At 43.4% G+C, this 27,520-nt stretch overlaps 1 protein-coding gene across 11 annotated transcripts in view; it reads left to right on the forward strand.

The window, feature by feature from the left end:
• LOC119582508 (homeobox protein cut-like) overlaps window positions 1-27,520 on the forward strand; it is a 188,871-nt gene that overhangs the window by 8,402 nt on the left and 152,949 nt on the right. For 10 of the 11 annotated variants that reach the window (XM_037930890.1, XM_037930874.1, XM_037930855.1 and 7 more), the window contains exon 2: window positions 19,872-19,931. The exons of the other annotated variant lie outside the window; for it this stretch is intronic. In XM_037930890.1, the coding sequence (XP_037786818.1) occupies window positions 19,917-19,931 (15 nt within the window). In that variant the 5' untranslated portion in view covers window positions 19,872-19,916. The remainder of the gene's footprint in view (window positions 1-19,871; window positions 19,932-27,520) is intronic. 11 annotated transcript variants of the gene reach the window in all.

The raw sequence follows: 27,520 nt of genomic DNA on the forward strand, positions 1-27,520 counted from the left end.
TGAGTCTGTGCTTGTATCAGTGACATTCATTCTGTCTAGAGCGTGGACGATACGACACACAAAGTAATTTCGTAACGTTTTAACCGGGTTGCGTAGCGAAGAGCAGTAAACAATATTAATGTACTCTGGACATAAAATCTACAATTCTATTATTAGTTCACCAGATGCTACGAAAGACATCAAGACATTTCCATTTTGGGGAAATTCCTCTTAACAGCTTATAACCCCAAAGAGCTGCAAGACAGCCCCTTAAGTCAGCCTCAATTTATACCGGCAGCTTTCCTCACCGCGTTGCTATAATTGATTTGTAAAGAGTTACAGGAGACTACTAGGAACTGCTATCGTTTCCTGCACCTCGTGTTTACTTTGGTCACTTAATGGCGTTTGTAATTCAGTTGAGAGAGTTGTTGCTTATCTAAGGGACTCATTAGTCATGGTCAGTTATATGTATAGATATTTTTGTCTTTGTAATTTTCATTCTTTTTATTTTAATTATACATTTCATTTCGTTATCACGACACCAGCAAACGAATGGCAGAACCGAGTTTATTCTTCCTTAAAAAAAAAAAAATATCGCATGCAGTAAAGTGAAGGCACACATGCACAAACTATTTTCGTCATATCAAAGGCATAATTATAGTCATTTGCTGTTTCCAAGATTTCCCTTCCCACTGCTACACTGCAGGATATTGCCTATTTATCCATAATGATGATAGGCCAAACGCAGGCACGAAGTATCTCTGCATCTTCTGTAGAATATATAACGAACCGATACTAATGTACAGAAGAGTGAGAAAGAGGGAGGGGGAAAGGAAGGGAGGAAGAGAGGGTGAGAGAAAGAAAGAAAACAAGAGATACATATATATATAGATAGAGAGGGAGGGAGGGAGAGAGAGAGAGAGAGAAGAGAGAGAGAGAGAGAGAGGGAGAGGGAGAAAGAGATAGGGAGAGAGGGAGAAGGAGAGAGATAGGGAGAGAGGGAGAGAGAGCGAGAGAGGGAGAGAAAGAGAGACAGGGAGAGAGAGAGTGTGGTAGGGCGGGGACGCTAGGAAGTTCTAGAGTGTGTGATGATGGATGAAGCAAGAGAAACGATAATGGGTCGAGCAGCTGTAATGACAGCAATGCTCGACCTAGGTGGTACACCTGCACTTATCTCAAGAGAAAGCTATATTATAGATCGTTCCAAACTAATGATGAACTGAAATCAATAAAGCTGAAGGTTTCACGCATTTTACACACTATATAATTCCTTATCATTCGAACTTAATCCAAAACTGACACTTATTCCTCTTCCTCTCGAAGAGTAACCACGCAGCAAGCCAGGAAGCGAAAACAATAAGCCTGCTGCCGTAATGAGGCGGCACTGATAATCGACACATGGGCCCCTTCCTTAGGCTTGTGTGCCCGGACCGTCAAAAAATTTCCATAACAAAAGCTAAGCGTCCAATGCATTACTTCCCTGTCGGTGTTCTCACGAGTTAGCAAAAAAATAATAATTTCCTCTGTGCAATCAAAACAGTCAATAGCCTGGAAAATGACCGGAGGAAAAATACCACTGCTTTTTAATATTCCTGTGGCGTGTAGACAGCAAGCAATATCAATAACGGGGAATATTTGGGAATAATATCTAGAGCAATATTCGTTCCTCTACTGCCATCTAGGCGGCCAGAAAAGAGGGAATATTAACTCCTGGCAAACGTGGGGGTGTTCCAGAAGTAAGATCGGGGCCATCGCGCCGCTCATTACTATGCAGTACCCCCACCAGCTAATGAAGGATCGGTCAAGCGTTGCTGATGATTTTGGCGCCATCTACAAACGATCTGAGCGGCTTGGACGTAAATGCTCTCTTTGTTTCTGTTGCGGGCGTGTTTAATGCTGCGGCGATCAGATATTTCCCATAAAGTGAACGGCGTTAGTTTGTCTGACATTTCACGAAACCACATACCTTCATAAACACAATTTCTGTCCCTGTGTACGCGTTCCTGTCTATCATTCTCATCGGAACACTTCTCATTTGTGGTTAAACATTTGCTTGCCACCCGAATGACATGTCTCCCTCCCTCGTGCATGGTCGTGTCTCCCTCCATTTATTTATGGATATTAAAGTCCTCTCTTTCTTCAATTTAAAAGAACGATCTCGATAAACGAACAAAATAAACGCGGCAGCCATCGAGTTCGGACGAGGCAACATGGGACCTGCTTCCAATAATAATTAATTCTGCGACTCCTTCTGCCAATACGAGGAGCGGGGCATTAAGCTTGGACATCCAGACCACTTGCGGTTCTTAATATTGTATTGGTGGAGGAAGAACAGGGGGAGGAGGAGGAGGAAGGGAGAAGAGGGGGAGGAGGAGTAAGGGAGAGACGGAGGAGGAAGAGGAGGAGGGCAGGAGGGGAGGGAGGAGAGGAGGAAGAGGGGAAAGAGTGTGGGATTGTGGGTCATGAGGGAGTGGGTGTGGGGGCGGGGGTTATGTGTCTGGACTGCGGTCACTTACGGCAGAATGTTGCTCCTTCTGGCCGCCCTTTTGTTCCAGCTCTCCGGGATTTACGAGATTCTTCGGTTAGCGTTATGGCGGACACGGTCAGTAGTTTGTCCGCTGTCATCTCCACAAGTTTTTATTGGTACTTATCAATTTCTTTAATTAAGGCTCAGATATTCTGAAGCGTCTCCACTTTTATTTTCCTTCTTCCTGTTTGTTTTCGTTAGAAAGAGAGAAATTGCATGTAATAAAGCCTTTATGAATAAATTTACAAATCACCAAATAGTCACACAAAAACAGATACATAAGTAGACGTGTGCACCGACTAAAGGCACTGACATTCGGAAAGAGAAGAGCGGAAAAGATAGATTTAGTGACTAACGCGTAACTTGAATGACAGAGTTAAAAGTCTGAAGACGAAGTGATAGAGAACTCGAGGAGCGACCGTGAACTCATCATTTACCAATGAGGATGGTGGGAACTTTCTGCGTAAAAGCACCGTAAATTCTCGCATATTGATACGACATGATCCGACGCCACCGGCGGCCTTAGTGCCATCGTGCACGGACTGTACCCATTGATTCATAGCTGATTTGCATAATAAATATAGCACGTTTGTGTAACTTCCGCTGCGACCCAACACCCTCCCTCTCTGGCCCAACAGCGAGTAGTAACCGCATGGCCGGGTAAAGGGTCTCAGCGCCAGACTCACAGCTTTCTTTGTTCCCTTGATAGGGCGCGAGGCTGGACCAAGAAATCAGAATCAAGTCATGAAGCACAAGTTGAACTTAGAGACGGACTTTCTGCCTTGAATTTAAGGAAGAAAAAGAGTCGCAGAAGCGCATAGCCAACATAATGTTCACTAACAAGGCGAAGCTCAAGTGTTGATAAGTTCTGCTAATGCACGTAATTAAGCGGAGAAAAGGGCCTTAGCACACGATGACATAAGGGCGAAGACTCCTTGTTGATAATATGCAAATAACACACACTTGCTGTAAACATTACAGTGGGGTGACGTTTGAAAAACTGAGAATGTCATCAACAAAGATGCTCATATTTGGTAGAGACTGAAGAAGAGGAAGAATAGTAATGCTTCGCCAAACATGTTTTCGCAAAAAAAAAAAAAAAAAAAAACTTATGGGTAATTCTGAACACAACACCACAAAGATGGAGGAGAGACACCCTCGTATACTTAATTCAACACTTGATGGCAATTATTATAGGCCATTACGTCCGACTGCCCGGCCATAAGACTGCTGGATTCGTAACACGACTCCAAAATTAGATACACGTGACGACCCCTCATATTCTTGTCACAAAACGCTGGTCACTGATAAACAGAGCAACACTCTTAGGTCTCCAGCTTCATGAAAACGAGAACAGTTCTTGTCTTCCTGAAAACCCAGCAAATAGAAATTGATGATGTTAGCAGCGTCCAGAAGTCACTAACCCTCACCCGCCTATGGGGGCCAAAGTCCTTTACCAACCGATATGTTACTGATCCTTATCGCAGACTAAAGTGAGGTGGCGCCATCGCTTGTTTAATGGTCGTTTGTGCCGTTCGCTGGCCTGACCTCCATACTGATTCATGGAGTCATGCAATGTCATGCTTGTTAACAGTCGCCCCCTAGTTCCCTTCATTCCGCTCCTTTGAGTGCCAGTAGTTTTTGAAGCAGCAGCACTCAACTGATCATGTTCAGCTTGTCAGGGCGGCATGCTTGCTTACTTGCCTGCCTGCTTGCCTGTCAGCATCGCTCTCCCCCTTCTCTCTCTCTCTCTCTCTCTCTCTCTCTCTCTCTCTCTATATATATATATATATATATATATATATATATATATATATATATACATATATATATTTATTTATATATATAATATATATATACGCTTAACTCCCGACCCCCCCCCCCCACCTCCATTCTCTCCGTCTGTCTCTGGCGCGCCCGGGAGAGGGCTCTCCGCCTCCCTTCCCTTTCTTCCTCCCTTCATCTCCCTCCCCCCCCCCCTCTCTCTCTCTCTACTGCAGACACACACACACACATACATGCGCGCGTGCGCGCCTGTGTTTGTGTGTGTGCGCGCATGTATGTATGTATATATAGATAGAGATATAGATCATCCCATACACAATATCCTACGAAATGGAAGTTTTGGCAATTTCGGAAATACACGTCTTTCGATACCGCTGGTATTTCGGGGTTTTCGTTTTCTCCTGGAACGGCTCCTCAACGCCGATTGGTGAAGCAAACATCGTGGATTTATCTTATTGGTCAGTCTGGCGAGGCTCCTTCGCCACTGGCCAGTCGGCGATAAAACATAGCGCTTCAGATACAATTTTGGCTTTTCACAACCATACGGGGGTTTTATGCTTTCCAATTTCCCTTCGACTGGCTATTTCGCCATCGCGATTCCCATCTGCAACAAGGAGCTGATCTTTCAAAGGGAGATGCATTGTGGGGCGAGGGGCACTTTTTACCTTATTTGGCAATGCGTTTCTTGACATGGCAACAGCAGGACACACTGAATTGCGTTTATGACGGCCTCTGTTTATATTGGAGGGAAGCTACTTACTAAAGTCCTTCCTAGATCATTCACAGCGCATCACCCCTTGTCATATTATAGCGCACACGTCCGCATCCTCTCCTCTCCTTTTGGTCGAAAATCCTGAGCTTATTTATTTACTTTGACTATACAGAAAGGTCGAATGTGGTTGACCGAGTGGAGTGGGTAAGGTTGTTATAAGCCATAGTTGTGTCACGATTTATAGACGCTGCAAATGCGGAAATGACGCAGCGGGAAGGACTAACTTCCCCCTTAATACTGGAGCCTCTGTTCCCAATGCTCTTGTTTTTTATCATCGTTTCGATCTGTTTTGTGTCCTCTATTAAACTATCAAAAATCATTATGACTTCATTACATAATTTAGATAATTGTGACCTACATGCATTCGCAATTTCTTCATGAGTCGCCGCGCTCACTGCGTCGTTCAGTCCGCTCTAATAAATGTGTGCCTTTGCCTTGTATAAACAAATAGATGCTGGCGAGAACATGATGATCAAGTCTACGAGAAGTATAGACAACTTGTATCTTCATTTGTAATGAAGGTCGCGTCGCAGCCTCTTGTCGGACGTTCTCTTTCTTTCCCAGCGCTCCCATCACGCCTTCCCGCATGAATATTCATCAACCATCATTATTCACCATTAAATGTATCCGGCTCATGGTATCCGCAGTTTTATGTATTATGAGACCATGGTTAAACGTCATCGTTAACGATCATCGCTGTCATTCTCTACTTGGACAGCATCAGTGGTTAGAGAGGCAGGAATGCGCAAGGAGACACACCCCGATGTGGAGAGGGTTAGAGGAGAGAAGACAGTGTTAGGCAGGATGCTCTAGAGTGGAGGGTTCAGTGGGGAGAGAGAGAGAGAGAGGCTTCAGGGATGATTGGGTTCGTGTTACATAATATAGGTCTTTTTTGGTGTTCATGGGTTCACAACTGGAGAAGCTCTTATCAGCACTAATGATGATGATGTGCGAAACAAAATATTTTTGTGTCATCCATACTTCCTTGTATCAGCGGATGGATAAATGACCTCTAATTCATGGTTCCATTTTCAAAGTAGTTCTGTAAATGGATGTCAATTAGGGAAATAATGCAACGTAAATATAAAACTACGATCATTATACTCTTAGTCACCTCAGCCACCATGCAGATCATTCGACAATACCAAAGAAATGATATGATAGCCAGACCGCTGATAGAAAAATTGCCTTTAATGACTCTTTTCGAAAATATCCCATTATGTATAACACAAGAAAACCTACTGTGTCGCTTTATTTCGCTCTTGAACACGCTAATCTGCAGGCTGAAAATTGTATGAAATTTTATGGTCCCCGACGCTCCTGCGTGGAAAAAAGATCGGGGCATCGTCCATATGATAAATAATACAGCCACGCCCATTTCGGAATGTTGTCATACGGGGCTTTGTTGTATTGTCTTTTATCTGTTTATTGAATTCTTATTAGCTTTACGTTTTTTGTTGTTTTTTTCTTCGTGCGTGTTATACAGACATTGTTATTTTGTGTTATTGATTTCCTCCTTCAATTCAATTATCTTCTATTTGTTCTATAATGAAGGGGGATGATTTGTGGCATTCTTTTAGCATTAGTTTATTAGGTGGATATTATTGTTATTAGCACGTTTGTTGGTTTATCTAAGCGTTTATTAACTAGTATGAGTTGTGCCACTTTTAAATTGTTGTTTATTGCCAGCTCTCTACAACAGCTAGGAATGACTCATGCTGCTTAAGCCACAGACCTGGTCCTCGACGGAGAAAATAAAGTGCCTGTGATTATGAAACGATTGTTTTTTCTCTCTTTCTCCTCGATATGCATACTTCGTTTTACGCAACACATGGTATGCTTTATTAGAAATGAGAACGTTGGCAGTGGCCCACAATTTCATGTCTGCCCCATCGACCTGCCCACATAACATGGTTATAATGTCCAATCTCCTTGGCGCTAACCCCTCGATTGTCTAAAGATCTATATCCATGAATCTCATTTCCTTTATCCGCTTTCATCTGGTGCCACTATATTCTTTTAGGACGGACTTTAACTGGGGTATAGCATGCCGCTACTCAATACAGTGCACGTGAGCAGGGTGTTGCTGCACTCTGGTCAACTTTGGTCCTGTTAACTTTATGTTGCCTTTATGTGTTGTCATATGATCAGCTATTTCGGGCAGATGGTGTTGGCACTGTAGTGGAGATAGCAGCAGTGAGATGTGATGGAGATGGTGGCAGAAACTGTGCTAACGGCGGTGGCCTTGGTGATGATGGTTGTATATGGTGATGGTGAGGGTCCCTGCGTATAATGACAATGGTGAAGGTGATCGTATGTACGATGATGGTTACTGTGACGACCGTATATAGTGATGGCTGTGTACAATGACGATAGCATTAGAGTACAGTGATGTTTAATGCTAAAAGAAAAAACAAAATCCGCAGTGAATGAAAACGCTGCGCGCGGAATTGACTTAGAGCAGCAAAATGCAGAACGAGGGAAAAGGTAAAGGCGTAATAGAGGATAAAGGGTGCATGAAAGAGAAGGGGTCAGAGAGTGTGGGAGGGATTCAGTAAGTAGGGTTGGGAGGGTCGGAGGAATGGCGAGGAGGAGGAGGAGGAGGTTGGGGCAAAAGCTGGTGCAGGTGGTTGTGGTAATGGCTGTTTTTGTAATGGAGAGAACGGCGGGTGGGAGTGGTGGGGCTTGTGGGGAGAACGAGTAAAAGAATATGTACTTGATATAATACATTCTAAGGAGAGCGCGCGAATAGAATGTCACTGCCAATGGAAAACGCCACCCGCCATTATTCAATTGCCTTTTTAAAAGTTTTATTTTGTTGGATCGCCTCAAATATTCGGCAGAAGCGCAAGTAAACTAGGCCTAGACCTTATATTTCATTCTCCCCATTGAGTTTCGTAACTATACGATGCCATCATAACCTACTTCAAGGTTATCAAGAGACGATTCGATCAACTATTATTGGAATCGATGGTCATTTGTTTCACGTCGAGGGAAGCCCTCTGATTGGTGGGTAGAGTATACAATCATCCAATCAACGTAAGCACCTGGTCTACCTGTCTCGTTCCAAAATATTCAGGTAATCCAAAATGTTAACGGACTTGTATCCAAGATTACGATTATTATCTTTATCTATCGATATATCCAAGTCTGCTGTGAAGGCAGAGGAATATATTAAAAGCCGGGAAATTGCTACTCACATCACCGTAGTGGGCTGCTTCCCTGGTCACGTGACCGTTACACATACACCGAATATTGTTATTAATGATGATGACTTCTTCAGATAGATGAGCGTAAAATACCGGCCCTATAAAAGCACACAAACTATTTCTTGGTGAATTTTGATGCATATGCTGTGTTCACGGCGAGAACCGAGGAGGTATTGCTGAAGAGAACGGTTACAGCGGATATGATTATTTTGATAACGAATTCGGATTAATAAAATACATATAATGATAAAACGATCATTGAATGACGACGTACTTAGGATTAAATTATATTTCAGTAAGGAAGAGTCAAAAATTGTTCTGCAGTATCATCATTTCCTATTCGTCCTCCAGTAAAGCACAAATAAAAGTCTAAAATGAAGTAGTGTCAAATGGATAAATATTTTCGTAAGTTACAAAGATTTTAATGCACAGCATATCTTCTTTAAAACATAGGAAATCACAAACATCCACGAGCCACGGAACGGAAACGTATCGTAAATATTTTCATAAAGGCTTGTAGAAAAAAAAAACTCACTCAAACATTTTTCCCCCGTACAAAATTTCAACGTTTTTTACAGCTTTAGCCGTTAGCGATGCGCAACTGGGCCGAAGCAGGAAGAATCGATGACAGAAGGCATCCCTGAGGAGCACCGGTGGGCGTGAATATGCAGGGGATCCCTTTCACACACAAAATACCAAATCCAAACCTTCTATACTGTGGGGACTCAATCGTTGCGCTTTTGTTTTGGTTGGACTTCTATGAAACTGCTAAAAGTCATCTGAAGCGTTTAATTAACTGCAGCCCCGTGGAATGTATTTATGGAGCTATGTTACAAATGTAGAAAAAAGGCTATAGGATAAAATATATAATTAGTGGTCCATAATGAATGCGACTGAGCTGAACACTAAAGCGTCACATTTCGAACAATGATTATATATTTATTTTCTCTGGAGCCGTTTGCGCACTCAGTAATTATCTGAATTGGCTCTGTTAAGTAGAGTGGAATTGCCTAAGACTTGAGCAACCCACCGCGGAAAAATATAAATAAATAAAATGAATGCAGGACTTAAAAGTACGAGAAGTGGAGAAAGTTGCGAGTAAACCGAAACATCCCGTTGCACATATAAAAAGGCGAAAATGGAATAAAGAAAAGAAGAAGGAAAGAGAGAGAGAAAAAAATAACAAGTATTCAAAACTTTGCAAAAACAACCATTAAAAATCTCCTTTCGACGGGGTGTCGGGGGGAGGGGATTGGAGGGCGACTCCCGAGGAAAACAGAATCATCATTTCTTTGGGAGTTCGACACTTCCTTACAGTGTTTGTCTTGAGAGAGAACAGGGATGCGGAACTCGAGGGGATAATAACGACCTTTTTTTAAAACTTTATTTTGAGGGGGAATGTCTGGGAGTTTCCTTAGGACTGTGTTGATTTATCCGTTAGATCAACCTTCCATTTCGTCGCTTTTTCGTGTTGTTTTATTTATTATTTTTTTTTTTTCGTCCGCGTTTTTTCTCGCTCTTTTTAAGGCTTCTTCATCAACTCCTAAATCTTCTTACTTACAGCGCTCCCTCACGATAAGAAATGATATTTCGTCTAAAACTGATACATCTGACAGATTCCGCATTCCCCTGTCACCTGCTTCTTTTCTCTTGTCGTTTTTTTTGCGCGCCTACTCCGCCAGCCCCCATTAATGAATCACCACGCATGCCAATCCCAATGTACATCAAGAAGCCAAAAACTTCCACTGCGTTCGAAGGTGAAAATTCCGATTTGCATTTCAAATGTTGTACTACATAGTGCTCAGTTCGGAGAATATTGGATTGAAATGTGACAAGAGAAAGTCTTGGTGTTACACAAGGTGAATATCAGATTTGTTATCATGTATCTCTACGGCAAAGTGTGTATGGAACCTTTTATGCAAATACACTAAAATTCTGTCGGATCAAACCCCCTCGGACGGCCTAGGAACCATGATATTGCATTAGTGTTCCCTGCATAAAAACCACCACTACGAAGGGGGCTGTTGATGCTGCCATCTGGGAGAGAAAAAGTGAATTATTAAGGCATACATCCACTGAAAGTAGATTCTGTATATACGGTAATGTAAAATGTCCTATTTTAATGTAATGCGTATTGTCACACTTAAATCTGAAACTTTTACGTAAAATGAAAATATTATAAAACCAGAAAAAATAGGAATAATAAATGCGCTGGATCTCGGTGTTGGTTCTCGTGTATCGCGTTTCTTGAAAAGTGCTCACCCACAAAAGATGCCGATTGGCGGATTAGGTGCTGTGTCCGAATTCCACATTGGGCAAGGCGGCCATGCAAGTATTTCTGACTTTTGTATTTCAGCTAATCTTATTTTCTGCAGGGGGAAATATTGCAGATCTGAAAACCATGCGTCAGAATATCCACACCAAGTTGAATTTGGTATGTAAATGACCATCAGGAGTCGAAGCAGAAGTAAAGTGAAGCCAAGTCTCAGTGTTTCCGACACCAGATTAAAAGGGTTGGGTCCATTACTAAGGGATGGGGGAGTAAGTTAGGCGGATGCAAGGTTGCCGCATGTCGGCTGACGAGTAGTGGATGTCTTCTTTGATGAAAATAATACGTTTTGCCCAAATATAATGCAGTTATTCGTGTATGATGGCACCGGTTTTGGAGATTAATTTCTATTACACCCAATGGCAGTAACAGGCAGTGCCAAGACGCGACTAATGCCATTTTTAGCGCATGGCCGCGAATCGGGAGATTTCAAGGCATGATGGGTAATATGACTGATCGGGGAAGATGGCTTAGATGAGAGTCAAGGTTACCAGAGAACCATGTGTGGGGGCAGGGACCAAGTGAAGGAGGAGGAGGAGGAGGGGGCGGAGATGGCGACGAAGAAGAAAAGTGGAAGCTAGAGGAGAGGAGACTTCAGTGATGATGATTACTCGAGAGATGAAAAAAAATATTCCTCCGAGTGTCGAGAGGGAAGGTTTCCTGAAAGAAACGAAAGGAAGATGAATAAAAAAAGCAATAAAAAACTAAAATGTTTTAGGAATTTTATCATTATTACTATTACTCTTCATCTCTATCAATACTATTTTTGCCATCTGATACTGCTACTACGATTGCTGCTAATGTTCTTCTGTTGTTTCTTCTAGTGGTACTTATAGTATTACTACTACTTCTACTACTACTGCTATTGCTACCAAAACTACTTCAACTACTACTATTACTTATATTGTCACCATTACTACATGCGCTGCTACCACGGCTTTTACTGGTAATGATGATAATAATGATGATCATAAGAGTAATAATTAGCATGATTATGAGGACATTATTGACCGGAAAAAATAATATAATTGCTGTTCATGTTATGCTTTTATTATGGTAGTAAATTAACAACTAAAAATGATAACATCATCATCATTGATTATTCGTTGGTGTAATAATTGACTCTTTTTCAAATATCTTTATCAACCTTTAATACACGTCCGATCACTGAATAAATCTGACTTTGAAGCGAAAAGAAACGCGAGGAAAAGACTTCCAGCAGCAGAGAGAGAAGGAGGAGCAGCCACCGAACTATACACCAAAACTATCAAGACCAAATACAATGTTACATATCGTACCCCGCCAAGTCATTGCCACCACACGCACACAGACATTTTACGCACACATAGACACCCACACGCTCACACACGCACGTCCAACAACCGAGACTCTGGAATTCAGTTTCGTTCTAGAACTACGTCAGCACACTCGCTACACTTCTGGCCTTCTCACTTATGTTACTTGCACTTATTACTCGCTTCGACCAACCTACCACCCACTGCCAATGCTGCCACCAACACAAAACTCGCCCCCACAAACATGACCGCTGCCGCCGCCGCCACAACCGCCGAAGCAATTGAGTCAATCACAGAGCAGAAGGATCGGGCCAAGTGACTGATTGAAGTGGGTTCAGATCTCCTACTCGATGGGGGTGAGCTGTTATTGAAACTCCTGCCGAGCGATCGCCTGATGCTATTTTGTTTTCTTGTTTATATTTTCCCACTCCCTATTTCTTTTCTTCTTGATCGCATTCTTCTTCGGGTTTACGTGTGATTTGCGTAAACCAGACGCACCAGAGAGGCCGCAAGAAGCTACGACTTTACCCTCTCTGACACTTGAACTAGACAAAGGTTCATTCGAATAGCCATAAAAACTCGGGCCCCTTGACGCATACCATAGGGGCGTCTATAGAATCACGTGACTGACTCATTGATGATGTTGAATGATCGTTACAAGGATAATTGCCATCAGTGCGTCCCCTTACAAAAAGATATGAGGGTAGTAGATAGGGTATGCCTACAGTGCCCCTCGACAGAACCTCATTTCTGCCATTCACAAGTAACATATAGACACATTAAGACGAATGCCACAGGCCATTATTTTTATCCATACATGTTACTGGGTATCAGAAAGTACATGTATGCGGGTGTGAGGAAGAGACTCAAGAGTTTTCGACAGCTGTTCGTACAAGTGGGATTTGAATGAATGACGTCACAATCCGTAGACGCGGGTCTGCCACTTTTGTGTTTTATTATTTTTCTCTCTCTTTTTCTCTCCAAAGTGTCTCCCCTACACAACCTTGAATCCCTCGCACGAATACACCAATGCCCTGAAAAACACACTAAATTCAGAGCAAGGACGTATACATATACAAAACAATCCCAAAAGCATGAAAAATTGCCTTTGGGATTACGAGCGTTCAGACTGCCGCATCAATAAACATGACGAACACAGAGTACTGGATAAATAAACAAAACTATATACCGTATGGGAGAGCTTTTTGGGGAGATTTAGAACTTATCGGAGGCTTATATCGCCGCTCGGGTTTAGGATCCAACAGGGTGAAACAGGATCCACGGCTGTTTTAGGCCCTAATATAGGGAGGAAGGGAGAAGGGGGCGGGCGGAGCGGGAAGGGGTACGGGCTTAAGATAATATATATGAGATGAAAGGCCACGGCTGATGCAAGGAAGTCAGATCTCTGAAGAAAGGAGGAGGTGCAAGAAATAAAGGAAGGAAACAAAAGAAAAAATAGAAAGATAATATTCAACTGCAGCGAGTGGAATAAAAATACCTCTCTAACCTTCAGTGGGCAATAATCAGTAGTAAAGAGAATTTGTCTTATTGTAGAACGGCTGTGATATATTTATATAGCTTGCGCCAAAGTTACCCCATTTGAATTTTCAAAGCCAATGAACTCGTTGCAATAAAATTCATATCCTAGAGAACAAATGTGTGTGTGTGTGTGTGTGTGTGTGTGTGTGTGTGTGTGTGTGTGTGTGTGTGTGTGTGTGTGTGTGTGTGTGTGTGTACGTACAGATCTAGTTTTAAACTTAGCGTCATAATTCTCTCTTCGGCGCAGTACAGTCACACTGCTATTGTACTGACCGTGGTGTAAAAATAAAAGTGATCGTCGCTAATAAAAGATCACAAAGAGTCACGTCGTTATAGCTGAAGCACCTATTCGAAACACTAGCAACAACGACTATAATGTCACTAATGCACTTAACACCATCTTACCGCGAGATCTCCAAATCCCCGACACTCTAAACAAGTCTACCAACAAATCCAATGAAAAATCCGAAATCCCTTGAAATCCTAGACCAGGGAGCAGATGGCCGCAAGAAGGGCGGGCGCGACACCACGGATAAGGGGGAAGAAAGGCATAAAAGGAAAGAAATAACGCGTAGGAGTCAATCCCAGAAGAGGGGGAAGATATCAAGTCACTGATGGAGCAAAAGGGTTATGGGGACCAGCGAAGGGCGAGGGTGGGGTGGGTGGGCGAGGGTGGGGAGGAGGCTGGGCGGAGGGAAGACCGGCTGGGGTATGGGTTTGAGGGAGGGTGAGATGGGTGGGGAGGGGGTGGGAGTCAGAGCGAGGCAGGGGGAGGGACCAGGAGGGAGGGTGGGGCGGCTGGAGCGGGATGGGAGGGGGTTAGAGGGAGGGTGGGGAGCCGGTGGGTAGTGGGGAGGGTGGGGTGAGCCGAGGGCTGGCAGGCTGGGTACAAGGGATGAGGGTAGGGGGAGAATGGAGGAGGGAAGGGAGGGGGGTATTTGGGCAAGGGTGGCGTGGGTTTTATTATTCTGTTTATTTATGTTTGATTTGAAAAGACACCCTCCATGCGCGGTTCACTACTGTACATTTTTTCCCCTTTAGACAACCATTTTTTTTAACATATGATAACCTTTATGCGCTTTACTTCTGCCGTGAATTAAAAAAAAATCGTTCATAGTGTCTCAACGATATTTCATATCTCTCTCTCTCTCTCTCTCTCTCTCTCTCTCTCTCTCTCTCTCTATATATATATATATATATATATATATATATATATATATATATATATATATATATATATAAAGCTTCATCCTAACGCTCTGGAAAAAAACGTAGATTTTAGCAAGATTTTATCACCCTACACATACTATTTATCAAAAAATTGACATGATTAATAATTCAATAAGCTCCGGAGAAGATAAAAAGAAGATGACCCCCCCCCCCCCCGTTGTAAGTGCGAGCAAACAGCTTTTTAACGGGCCGACGTGCGCCCCAGGATCTTCGATAACACTGTTCCTTACATGCCGATGGTCCAACTTTTGCAATTAAAACTCTCATCAATGCTTTCACATCCCCGCGGACCTCATAATTAATCTTTATGCTCGCTGATGAAAGGTGATTTGAGAGAGAGAGAGAGAGAGAGAGAGAGAGAGAGAGAGAGAGAGAGAGAGAGAGAGTGAAAGAGAGAGAGAGAGAGAGAGAGAAAGAGAAAGAGCGCGAAGGAGAGAGCGAGATAGAGAGAGAAAGAGCGCGAGAGAGAGAGAGAGAGAATACGAAGAGGAGACGCAGAAGTTCATACCGTTTCCCTCGTTTTGAAATAAGAAAAAATCTTCGTATTTCTCCATGTCGCTCCTCCAGTCTCTTAACATTCACTTTCTCATTTCTCTTCATTTGCCCTTTTTTTTCGTTTGCCAGGGACTTTTTCTCACCCCTTTCTTCCTTGTTCCCTCGCACTCTTTATCTTCTTCTGGTAACCCCTCCCCTCCCTCCCCGTTCTCCTCCCCCACGCCTGCCGCGTCCGGGCACTGAGGCATGTGACAACTGCCAGGTCCTCCCAGCAGAAAGATGAGCATTCCCGTAGATGCTGATCATAACGGCAGATAGTGGATTATTTCGGCGACTAAATGACAGTCTAACGATCTGAATTTGCCGCTTTTGAAGATATATGCGAAGAAGAAGAAGGAGAAAAAAAAGTTTATAAGGGAGAGGAGGGGAGAAACAGTATCCTTCTACGTTATTTTTTAATCATTGGTTGTGTTTTTTTTTCATATACATTTTTAAAGATAAGATGGTGTATCACTAATCTACTTATTACGCTCATCTCCCGTAGCTTTTTTTAACTTCTTTCATTCGCTTCGGTGTCTAACCAACCATCTTTTCTCTCATGCTTCCCCTCAACCCCGTCCCTTGCCGACCGTGCCCGCCCCCTTCTCCCCCACTCTCCTTTTTCCTCTTCTCTCCTCCCTTTCCCCCCACAATCCTTCTTCTCCCCCTCTCTCCTTCCCCACTCCTCCTTCCTCCTCCCCCTCTTTGCCGCCGCCACGCTGCCGTCGACCACGCATGTTCCAACCCTTTCCCTCCATAGATCATTCATTATAAGTGACTTTTGATCCGGACCAAAAGGGATGGATTCAGATCGTATTCAGATGGGACTGAAAAGGATCCCACGCCTTAATCTGAACAGAGCGACGTGGGATATAAATGTGTTTGGTTTTGACGTCTATGGTATTTCTTTTTTTCTTCTCCGTCTCCTTTTTTCTATATGGTGGAAAGAACTAAAAGAACCGGATGAAAGACAGGCTTCATTAGACATATTAATTTCTTTCTTCTCCCGTTGTACAAATGCTAGGAAAAAGACACAAAACATTCTCGTATATGGTGCGCAACACCACGCGCGTATCAACTACCTCATTTTATGCGTAGATGATGTTTTTGCCGCGTCCATACGATCCGCCACACATGGGGTTGAGGCGGGATGGATCCTTTCACTAAGGGAGCTGGATTTCATGAACGATTGATGTGAAGCATTATTATCTCGAACTTTTTGCCTATGCATTTTCTTCTATATTATCCTTTTTCTCCCTTTTTGATATGACTCTGCGCAACCCTGGAAGTATTTTACAAAGAAAGCTTTTTAAAATTTGCATCCCACTGACTCCGAAATGTTATGCAACGTATTCGTCTCGGAGGCAAGACATTATTGAAACGCCAAAAAGCAAGTGAGGCTTCGCCAAGACGTTGACAGTTTGAGGGATCGAATGCATAAAGCCGCTGTACACTTAATCCCCCGAGCGTTATTACGAACTCTGCGCATCACGTCACCCCGTACATCTTGCCGGTGACACTTTGGGAATTATGCTTCGAGAAGACACAACAATTTTCGTGCTATTAAAAGAAAAAAAGGGGGGAGGGAGAGAAGAGTCACATAAAAAAATGTTGTCTTCCAGCTGTTTTGGTTCAGGATGGGAACAAGTGGGGGAACAAAATGAGATGGGACGGGGAGGGGGGGGGGTGAAAGGGGTCATGGGAGAAAGGGGGGTGAGTTCGGAGGGAAAGAAGGGGTGAGGGAGGAAGAGGGGGTGATCTGGTGCATCTAATATTTCCTGATATTTATCTGTTACCAAAAACAAGGGGTGAGAGAGAGAGAGAGAGAGAGAGTCAGACAGACAGACAGAGAGACAGAGGTGAAAATAGGAGTGAGAGAAAAGGAAAAATAGGGAAAACCTAGTTTAAAACGATGCTGAAATTTTCAATGGAAGAGGAACGAACGTAGTAAGCTTAACAGGCGCGGAGGAAGTCGCGAGATTTTACGCAAAAAGCAAAAAGCTGCAAATGTGTTTGTGGTCAAGATGCAGTATGAATGAGGTTGTGACTATCAGATTATAGATGTTTATGGTTGCCCAGCATGAGTATGTACATGGGGTTTACAGAACTTTGTAAAATCATGTGGCTAGGGGGCTGGCTGAAGTAACTGAACTTTCCTCATGGAAATGCACTCATGGGGTTATAATCACCTCTAAAGTCACAATGATTACGCTTTATGCGGTAATCACAGGCACACCCTTACCTACATGTCGTAAACATGGTTATTACGTTTCAATTACCGCGCTCGGCCGTATTTCTTATCCGGGAAGCATCGGAGCAGTTGGCACGGCCTTCCCTTAAACGTAGGAGTAAAGAGGAGGGCGCGAGCCGCAGCCAGCGAGGGGTGTCCGAGAACCGATGGGAAGAGAAACAAAGAGCCCGAAGCAGTGAGGGCCGCGATGGCACCTCCTTTTTGTGTGCCGCTGCGCGATGGGTGTCACATGGCACCAACCTTCCAGCCAAGAAGGACAATTAGTAGAAAAGGATCGATGGCGTTGACTTTTCAAAATGTGCTTGAGTTCGCTCTCACACGCACAAAAAAAGTTTTATTCTTCAATTTAAAGCATTAAATAACCGTATAAAAAGTACTCAAAATATACGTCACGCAATGATTAAATATATATGCTTCGAATTATTGTTTGGTGTTAGATTCACCAGTAAACAAGGCCGGGGGAGAACAAAAACCCTTGTAGATAAAGCTTCATTTGAAGAAAGCTTTTGTTGGCTACATGTGACAGTCATTACCACTTGCTTTTTGCTCTCTAGTTACCGCGTCTCTCTTACCCATTTATTATTACAGTTTGGAGATTAAACCGCCTCATAATTCCACAGTTTCCAAGTCCTCTCGTCTCCGCCACAGGCGCACGCACGCACGGAGGCTAGAACTGATATGAAATATACAAATAAAGGATCACAAGTCAAAAATTTACACATTAATTGCTAGCATCAGTCAAGTGCAGTGTCTGGTGGTACCTGGCACCCGGCAGTAATTTGCATATGGCACTCCGGCATTATATAACATTTTGACAGCACCCTAGTGTCACCTGATCCGGCCTGGGCCAAAGAGAAAAAAAAAATCGGTCTCCTCATTTGCATACTCGGACATCGTATGACTAGGAAGTTCTGTTCTTTTGAATTTCAGGCGAGTTTATGGCCATGAATTGTGGAAATTCTGTTTATAATTTTCTAATTACTTGAAACCATACTTTTTCCCAAAAAGTAGCCTTGTCTTTTCTGTCCATGTATAGGACATACAGACATACGTACGTACATCCCTACATGCAAACTTACATACATACATACATACATACATACATACATACATACATACATACATGCACACACACACACACACACACACACACACACACACACACACACACACACCACATACACACACACACACACACACATTTGTATATAAAATCTGGTCCATATTACCAAATAGTAGAACATCATGTATGTATAAATATACACTAATACTGCCAGATGTAAATTTAGTTTATTCATACATGCACATAAATACGGAGTGAGTTTGTGTGTATAGAGCCAGTGTACCCACACGCATGTACATTCTCGCTCTCTTTTCATGTGTGTGTGTGTGTGTGTGTGTGTGTGTGTGTGTGTGTGTGTGTGTGTGTGTGTGTGTGTGTGTGTGTGTGTGCGTGTGTGTGCGCGCGCGTGCGCGCGCGCATTATACACCCCAACCCTTGCCACACAAACAAACGCAGAGCCATTCTTGTGTACATAAACATACGAACGTATAATTATGGCAACATTTACAGATCAATATCGACGGGTCATCTTCCCCTTCTGTGTTATTACATTTCCTCCTACACAGCCAATATGGGACATTAGGAGGTTATTACCCAGCCTTTATTCATTAGCGTTATCACTATGTTTCTTCGTTCTCGGCGCTTGCTCTCTGTACGTCGCTGGTATAATTGTAGTTTCTTCCGAGGGTGCAGATAAAGACATACTAATGCTCACACACACACACACACACACACACACACACACACACACACACACACACACACACACACACACACACACACACACACACACACACACACAAATAAATAAACACAGAAAGATATAGATATTGGATGTAGAATAGATATAGTTATAGTATATATATATAGATATAGACATAGTTATAGGTATATATATAGATTTAGAATATATGTGTATGTAAGTTTACAAACATATTTGTTTATTTTTCAGAAGCCTTTTTCTTGTTTTAACCAATTATTCTTCGGTAATTTGAAGTTTGATAATCAGTTTCTACATTTTTTCCAATTCTCCTGCTTCAGTGATTGTTAAAGTTCTATTTATATTATGACTGTGAAATCTTATAACATCATTTTAATGAATATAAATTTGCTACACTTTCCAATTTCCAATTTGTTTTATATTTATCTATCCAGTGCATTAGGGAAACATCTTGCTAAGTACAAGAGTTTCGCCGTCATAAGTACTATTCCCACCACTCTTGTTTTTTTCTTCTTCTTCTTTTTCTTCTCTTTCTCCTTCTTCTTTTTGTGTGTGTTATTATATGACCGTACTGAAGTTCCGTACGGGTCCGCGTGCTGCCTTTGTCACGTGATATTATAACATTAACTCGTTCCAGGTTCGAGGAGCCGCATCCTCAAGTTCGGCGTCGGCTCTATCGCTAATGGAAGCTGCGGAAGTAGGTTCAGATGCATTTTACGTTCGGTTGAGGTTGCTTGTGTTAGGAGCTATGTTATTATTCGTTCTTGACGGATGCTGATTTCTTCTTGTTTACTACCATAAGCGTTCTTCTTGTTTACTACCATAAGCGTTCTTCTTGTTTACTACCATCAGCGTGTACATACCCCTAACGGGAGTGAATGGTGTAACTAAAATACCGTGCTCTGGTTTGTTGTTTTTCTTGTATATTTCTAAGTTTCATTGTGTTTTGTGTGAACTTAATATTTACAATTAATCCCGAGTGCCTCCCGTTAATTTATTAATAATTTCTCCACTCCCTTTTGCTGGTTCCTTTCTTTTCCTCAATATCTTTCCCTTTCACCCTTTTCTTCTCTACTACCCCGAGTTCCTTCCCGGCCTTCTCCCTCCTCTCTCGCTTCCTCTCTCTCTTTCCTTTTTTCTGACTTGCTTTTTTTTCCCAACTTCCTTCCTCTCTTCCTCATTTTCCTCCGCCCTCCCCTGGCTCCCTCCTTTCGCCCCAGCTCATCCTGTCTCCTGATCATCCCCATAAAACACTGTCTGCTTCCTCAGCCCTTCCCCACTACTGTTCTTTTTCAAGCCCGCGGCCACAGTTCATTAGCATACTGGTGTGGGAGGCTTGTTCCCACGATCAGAAGGTGGGCGGTGTTGGGTGGCATGGGCGGTTGACGAGGCATGGGCGGCCGTTAGGACTCGGTGCAGCGGCGGATGAGGGAGAAATCCATCACAGGAGCGGTCTACAGTAGGTGACGCTAGAGCTTGAAATCCTTTAAATCTGACGGAGAGCCTCGAGCATATCCTTAGGCCTAACGGGAAGAGCTGATGGATAGGTCGACAGACTCTGCCCTCAGCGGACTCGATGATAAATTATACATTCAGTCCTCGACAGGTGTTTCGTTTTCTTCAATAAAGATAGAATACTCGTGCATGGGCGAGAGGTGACAGGAACCCCCCTCCTCCCCTCCTCCTTGCAGCTAACATCTTGATAGCAGTGACAGTCGAACTCCTGAGCCTTTACTCTGTCAGCAACTCAAACTGCGTCTTCTGGAACGAACCAATATATCAATCAGTGCCACCAAGACCATGAGGAGACTTGAATAGTGTGGGAACCCTTGTAACTTCGGCTTTTCCCCCTCCTCTTAATTTTACCCTTTCCCCCCTTCTCTCCCCTCTTACTCTCCCCTCTCACGTCAAAGAGTTACCCCCCAGGAATGGTGACTGGGGAATGTTATGTATGACTTCCCTTAGCTGTGGCATATTCAAATTTCCCAGACAGTTATGAAGAACGTATATCATCCGATGGGAGGACAGGGGGCGGGGGTGGGGTAAGGGAGGAGGGGCGGCAGGGGTGGAGGGAGAGGGTAAGGCGTGGCGGGTGGAAGACGAGGGAACAGAGGGGAATAGAGGGGGGAGGGGCGAGACGATGAGGGAAAACGGGCTCACAATGAAGTCTTATACTTAACTATATATTTATTTCTAGCATTGCATTTCCTTTTCACAAATAATGAAATAACTATTGGGTTATGTATCTTAACTTCTAAGTAGTCTTGCTCTAGAAGCAAAGTAAGTTGTTTAGAGTTTATTCTCAGAACAAAGAAAACGGGTAAATGTACTGTCGGGAGTTCCTCATTAAAAGCGACTCGATCTAGTTCTTACAGAGAAATACGTTAATATTTTCACGATAGTGGTGTCCTTAAGTCAGTTTCCGTAATCCTTGAATTTTCTGCTTCCATTGTCTTTGCTTAATGCACTGTGAAGGTTCTGAAGGTTCTCGAGTATAATAAACACATTCCTCCTTAATTTTCCGTTGTTTTTATTACTGTTAATATTACCTTGTCTGAGTGCTATCGGTCCATCGCGGTCGCCTCCCAGAATCATGGCCAACATAAATATCTTTGATGTAGTATTTTATGCAGTGTGGGATGACAGTACCGTCATCTGCGGCAAGGATACACTCAAGTGCGGCCGTAGTAAGGATAAACGTTATGGTAGTTTGAGTTGTTGAAGTAGTGGCAGTGGCTTTGGCTTTGGCGGTTGTGGTTAAGAAGTGATGGCGGCGGTGTAGGTGGCACTGTACGCACGGACCTTAGTATAATCGTCTTAATGCCTTCGGTGATGGTGGAACGCGGTAATAAGCTTCGACTAAAGATGGCGTTAGTGGTGTTAATGGCAAGGAGGGTGTAGTGGCGGCGGTGTTGGTGGTTGGTGTGATCGGCCGCGCCATCATTATGTAGGTGGACTCTGAGGTGGTGTGGTGGCAGCGGGGGCGATGCAAGTCAGACAGATTGCCTCAATTGGTTCACTTAGTCACCCACACAAAAACACGAAGTATGAGCTGTGGATGAAGAGGCGAGAGGAGAACCGGCTGCAGGTGGAAGAGGCGGAGGAAGGGAGGAGGGAAAGGAGGCTGAGGAAGGAGAGGGAAGTGAAGAGACGCGAAAGAAAGGGAGAGGAAATCCTTGATCATAAGTCGGGAGAATCTGCATAATTTTTTTTTTCGAAGGAAAGAAATCGCAATGAAAATGAATTCCCAGAAAGATTAAAAAAAAAAAAAAAAAAAAAAAACGACGCCCCAGGGTACACAAAAAAGGCGGGAGAAAAGAGACATAAAGAAAACGAAGATGAGAGAGAAGGACTTGGATGGTTGACCTCCACTTACTCATGAATGGTGAGTCATAAGACATTCATTTATTGTCCTCCCGCGCGGTGACGGCAGAGGCTCCGGCCTACCAAGATGGAGGCGAGATGCCACTATTCTTACTTTCGCCAGGATTCGCTCCTCTACTGCGGAGCTATTTTTGCGGGCGTTCCTTGACACTGGGGGGGGGGGGCTTGTTTACATGCGATATGCTCACACATGTACATAGATACACACACGTGCAAACATATACACGCACACACATATACATATACATGTACACACACACACACACACACACACACACACACACACACACACACATATATATATATATATATATATATATATATATATATATATATATATACAAACACATATATATGCATGCACACACACACACACACACACACACACACACACACACACACACACACACACACACACGCACACGCACACCGCACCACACACCACACACACCACACACACACACACACACACACACACACACACACACACATACACACACACACACACACACACACACACAACACACACACACACAGATAGATAGATAGATAGATAGATAGATAGATACTGATATAGATATAGATACACACATACAATTATCAAAATTATTATAATTACAGTTTTATCAAAATTCTCATTATTATAATTTTTATCATCACACCTACCCACGTGCACATATATATATATATATATATATATATATATATATATATATATATATATATATATATATATATATATATATATATATAAACATAAAATCAGCATACATACGTGCTTGCATGCACATGCGCATAATATTATGACTGCCAATAACTGGAGTAACGACGAGAACGAAACGGCCACTTGCGAGCAATAGTTGAATCGAATGAAGGCGCCAAACGCATCGTGGCGAAGCAGCAAAGAAACAAAGCGGGAGGGACTTTGTGCTGCGAGCCACGTTACTTATATGTTATCTGTCACATACCCAAAATAGCGTATTATAAAGCCTTCACGACTGACAGAAGGAGGAGAGGAGAGGGTCGTAATGAGACTCCCTTATTCCAACGCTGCCATCTCGCAAAGTGTATTGCATGAACAGCTTCGGAAAATATATTAAGCCGTGGCATCACCAGATATCTCTCGTATGCCTGAGGGGCGGGCGTTTGAGCAAAGGGTGTGGCGCGAGGGGAAGCATCGGAGGAACGGCTCGACCAGAACGGCAAAGCCAACCCGACGTCGCGATCTGATCGGACGCGACACGGCGACGACGAAAACCAATCGTGCAAGAGGCAACGGAGACGTCTTGACGCGCCGGGCTGCGAGATCACGCCAGCACACACGCCAAGCAAACAACAACACGGGAGGGGAAAGGGGAGTGACAGAGGCGATGGGAACTCATGATAACATGAGGCAAGAGATATTCTTGCACAAAGGGTCTGAACGCAAGGTAGACATTTTGTTATAGATGACATTATCGTGTAGGATGTAAGAAAGATGTGAAATAAAATAATATAATAGGCAGAAATAAAACGGAAGAGTTTGGCACCAAATAACAATGTCTAGATACGAACGATAAGAAGAAGAAGAAGAAGAAGAGAGAGAGAGAGAGAGAGAGAGAGAGAGAGAGAGAGAGAGAGAGAGAGAGAGAGAGAGAGAGAGAGAGAGAGAGAGGGAGGGAGGGAGGAGGAAGAAAATAGTTTGTCCTTGATATAATTCTAAGTACTGGATGAAACTGTACCTAATGACTTCGTAATGACAAAAACAATCGGCGAACTTCTTGCCATAGACGTTAAAGTTGATCTAGGTCGTCTTCATCCCGGTCGGTCTACTGTTCAGAGGCGTCCCTCTGCCTCGTGCAAGGCGTCGTCGTAACCACTAAAATTGCCGCGGTTGTCCGTATTTGTCGTCCTCGGTGACGTGGTGGCAACAAGACCCAAGTGTCGGGGCCTCTGATAAGCTCGTCACCATTGCTTATAGTTGCCGTCCTAAAACTGCAAAACATGATTTTGGGTCTCAGGGGAGTTAGACCGGCGCTTAAGAGAGAGAAGGGCGGCTGCTGCCGAGAGAGAGATTAACGAATGTTAAACACTCACAAGGATGTAAAGAAAGAGTTAAAACGTCTGACGACCAAACTCTAATTGCCGTATTATTCATGAGAATCAATTACTCTGTTTATTTTAGAATTCCGCTTAAACAGCAGTCGTAGAAAACGAGATGCTCTTAGATGCGTAGCAGATAAGAACGAAGGGAAATTGCCAAAGCCAACAGTTTCTCGGAATCCACGTTATTCACTTGCCTTAGTTACAGATGGACGTCACTCGAATTTATGCTGTGGGAAGTTCCAAAGGAGAAATACTGCAGCAAGTAAGGGTTTGGGGAGTCATGCAGGAAGTAAATAAATAGAATATAAATGGGATTTATCTTTTTTATCTCCGTTATTGTCGGCAATAATAATTTTGAGTTATCAGGGCGAGAGGCTGGAGGCAAAATAGTGATGATTCACCACAAGAGATTTTTGGTTGTGGCCCTGTGATCCGTAAAGAGTTTTAAACGCTTCATTATTATATAAATGTAAATGGCACCGGATAGATTTGTTTTTATCATTAGGTTTTTATTAATAGAATCAACGCACGGCAGGGATAATTGTTTGATGAAATGTAGCGATAAACAATTCGATATGGTTGTTCATTAGAGGCCTTGATGGAATAGCAGAAGGGGATGTGCTGGGATGAGGAGTAGGGGGAAGGGGACTGGGGAAGACTTTGTGGCCCCGCTCACTCCCTCTTAAAGTCTTTATTTTATTTCCTCGATGACACAACTGCATCTCCTGTCCAAAGCACCTTTCTCTAGTGGCCTTCCTCCTTCCGGCCCTCCCTTCTCCCCTCCCCTCTTTCCTCTCTTCCCCTTCCCTACTCGCTCCTTCCCTTCCATCGCCACCTCCTCTCTCCCTTCCCTCCCATTCCTACCCGCTTTCCTCACCCCCCTCCCCTCCCTCCTTTCCGACGTACCTTCTTCCCGAGCGACGTGAAAAATGGCCCTCCGCGACCGACACCCTGGCCGGATATTGATACAGATCGCCGGATACTGGATCACTTGCACAAAGCATATCAGTCGCTTGATCTGGGTGTGTCGCGAGGTCCCGCCTTCACCTCCCCTTCCCCTTCCCTTCCCCCCACTGCCTTCCCCCTCTCTCTTCTCCCTTCTCCTTCCTCCACCCATCACTCGCACACCTCCCCACCCACTTCCACCTGCCCCATCACCCCTTACCCAAACTCCCTCACTCCTCCCTCCCTCACCTCCCCCTACCCCACAAGCACATCTTTCCCTCCTCAACCCGACTCTACCCCTCCCTCCCTCCCTCCCTCCTTCACCCCGCCCGTGGGATCTGCAAGCGGCATCTTCACGCCCATTAATGCCACATCCCGTTGGTGTTTCGTGTATGCCTCTCGTAACCATGAAGGACTTAATTAACTCTTTACCGCAATGTTGCTCGTTTGGGTGATGCAGATGGTCGAGATGAATAAAAGATGGCACTGATAGAGGCGGGGGAAAGGTTGAGAAAGATGGTGCTATCATGATGATAATAATGATAAGATTATAAGGATAGACATATGAAAGGTAAGAGTGATGATGAAAGTAATTATAAGAGTGCTGATGGTAATGATTTGGATAAAAGACAGTATTAGTAATGACGATAAAGCTGAAGTTAACAATGATAATAGTTATGTTGATAAGGATAGCAATAATGACAAAATAACGATGTGACTACAATTACCAGCAACACAAATAAGGATGACGATGATTTTCAATAATGGTAGTAATACCGATTGTAGGTCTAGTAGCCATAGCAATGGTGGTGTTAGTAGTAGTGGTGATATTAATAATGATTATGATAATAGAAATAGCAATAGCGACAATGGCCGTTTATGAGAAAAATAACCATAACAGCATTCGCAAGAGTGACAGCAGCATAACCCAAATAGCAACGATAACAACATACAGCTGAAGATGATAAGAATGCTCCCTCTCTTGTCTCGATCACATGGAGAGCATCATGTGTTTGTTTAACAGTCATCAACTCCTTCTCTGTAACTCGCTCCACGCCCCCTCCCTCATCCCCACAACCTGCCCTCCCCTCATCCCCACAACCCACCGCCCTCCCCATCCCTCCCTCACCCCCTCCTTATCATCACACTCCATCTAACAGCATTATCAATTCCCCCACCCTTGTACCTTCCACACGTGTCTATGGTCACTTACCCAAACGCCCCCACGCCCTCCTCGCACCCCACCCACCTCACCCTTAATCCCCACCACGAATACGACCTCCCACACCCACCCACCACCGCTACTCACTTTCGTTAACAACGGCTACCCTGAGACGCCCACACGAACCCACTCCCGACCCATTAGCAGGGAATTCCGATGTTTGCGAGTGACTAAGCGAAAAAAATAAGTCATGAGAACAACACAAATTGGTTAATCGTGTTGATTATGTTCATAATAGTAATGATGATAATAATTAGTAATGAAATTCTTTATTGTTGTTATTGCTTTTTGTTGTTATTATTGTTATCATCATCATCATCATCATCATCATCATCATCATCATCATCATCATCATCATCATGACCCTTGCCACCATTATAAAGATTATATTATTACTATCCTTATTGTCTTAAACTTCAACATTTCTAATTAAAAATCAGAATCAAACGGATTTGTGCCGATACTCTGCAAGGGATTCGATTTTTCTAGAAGTAATTACGAGAAGAATATATGAATATATATTTTCTTTTTCTTCAGCTGGGACCTTTACTCATCACCTCTTCTTGTAAATATCAAGCTCGAAATATCCCGTTGCGTAATTGCCGAAACACAATAAACATCCTGTCCTAAAAATATCAGTCACTTGAAGA

The sequence above is a fragment of the Penaeus monodon genome, chromosome 2 (assembly GCF_015228065.2).
Source record: "Penaeus monodon isolate SGIC_2016 chromosome 2, NSTDA_Pmon_1, whole genome shotgun sequence".
In the NCBI taxonomy this organism is placed as follows: Eukaryota; Metazoa; Arthropoda; class Malacostraca; order Decapoda; family Penaeidae; genus Penaeus; species Penaeus monodon.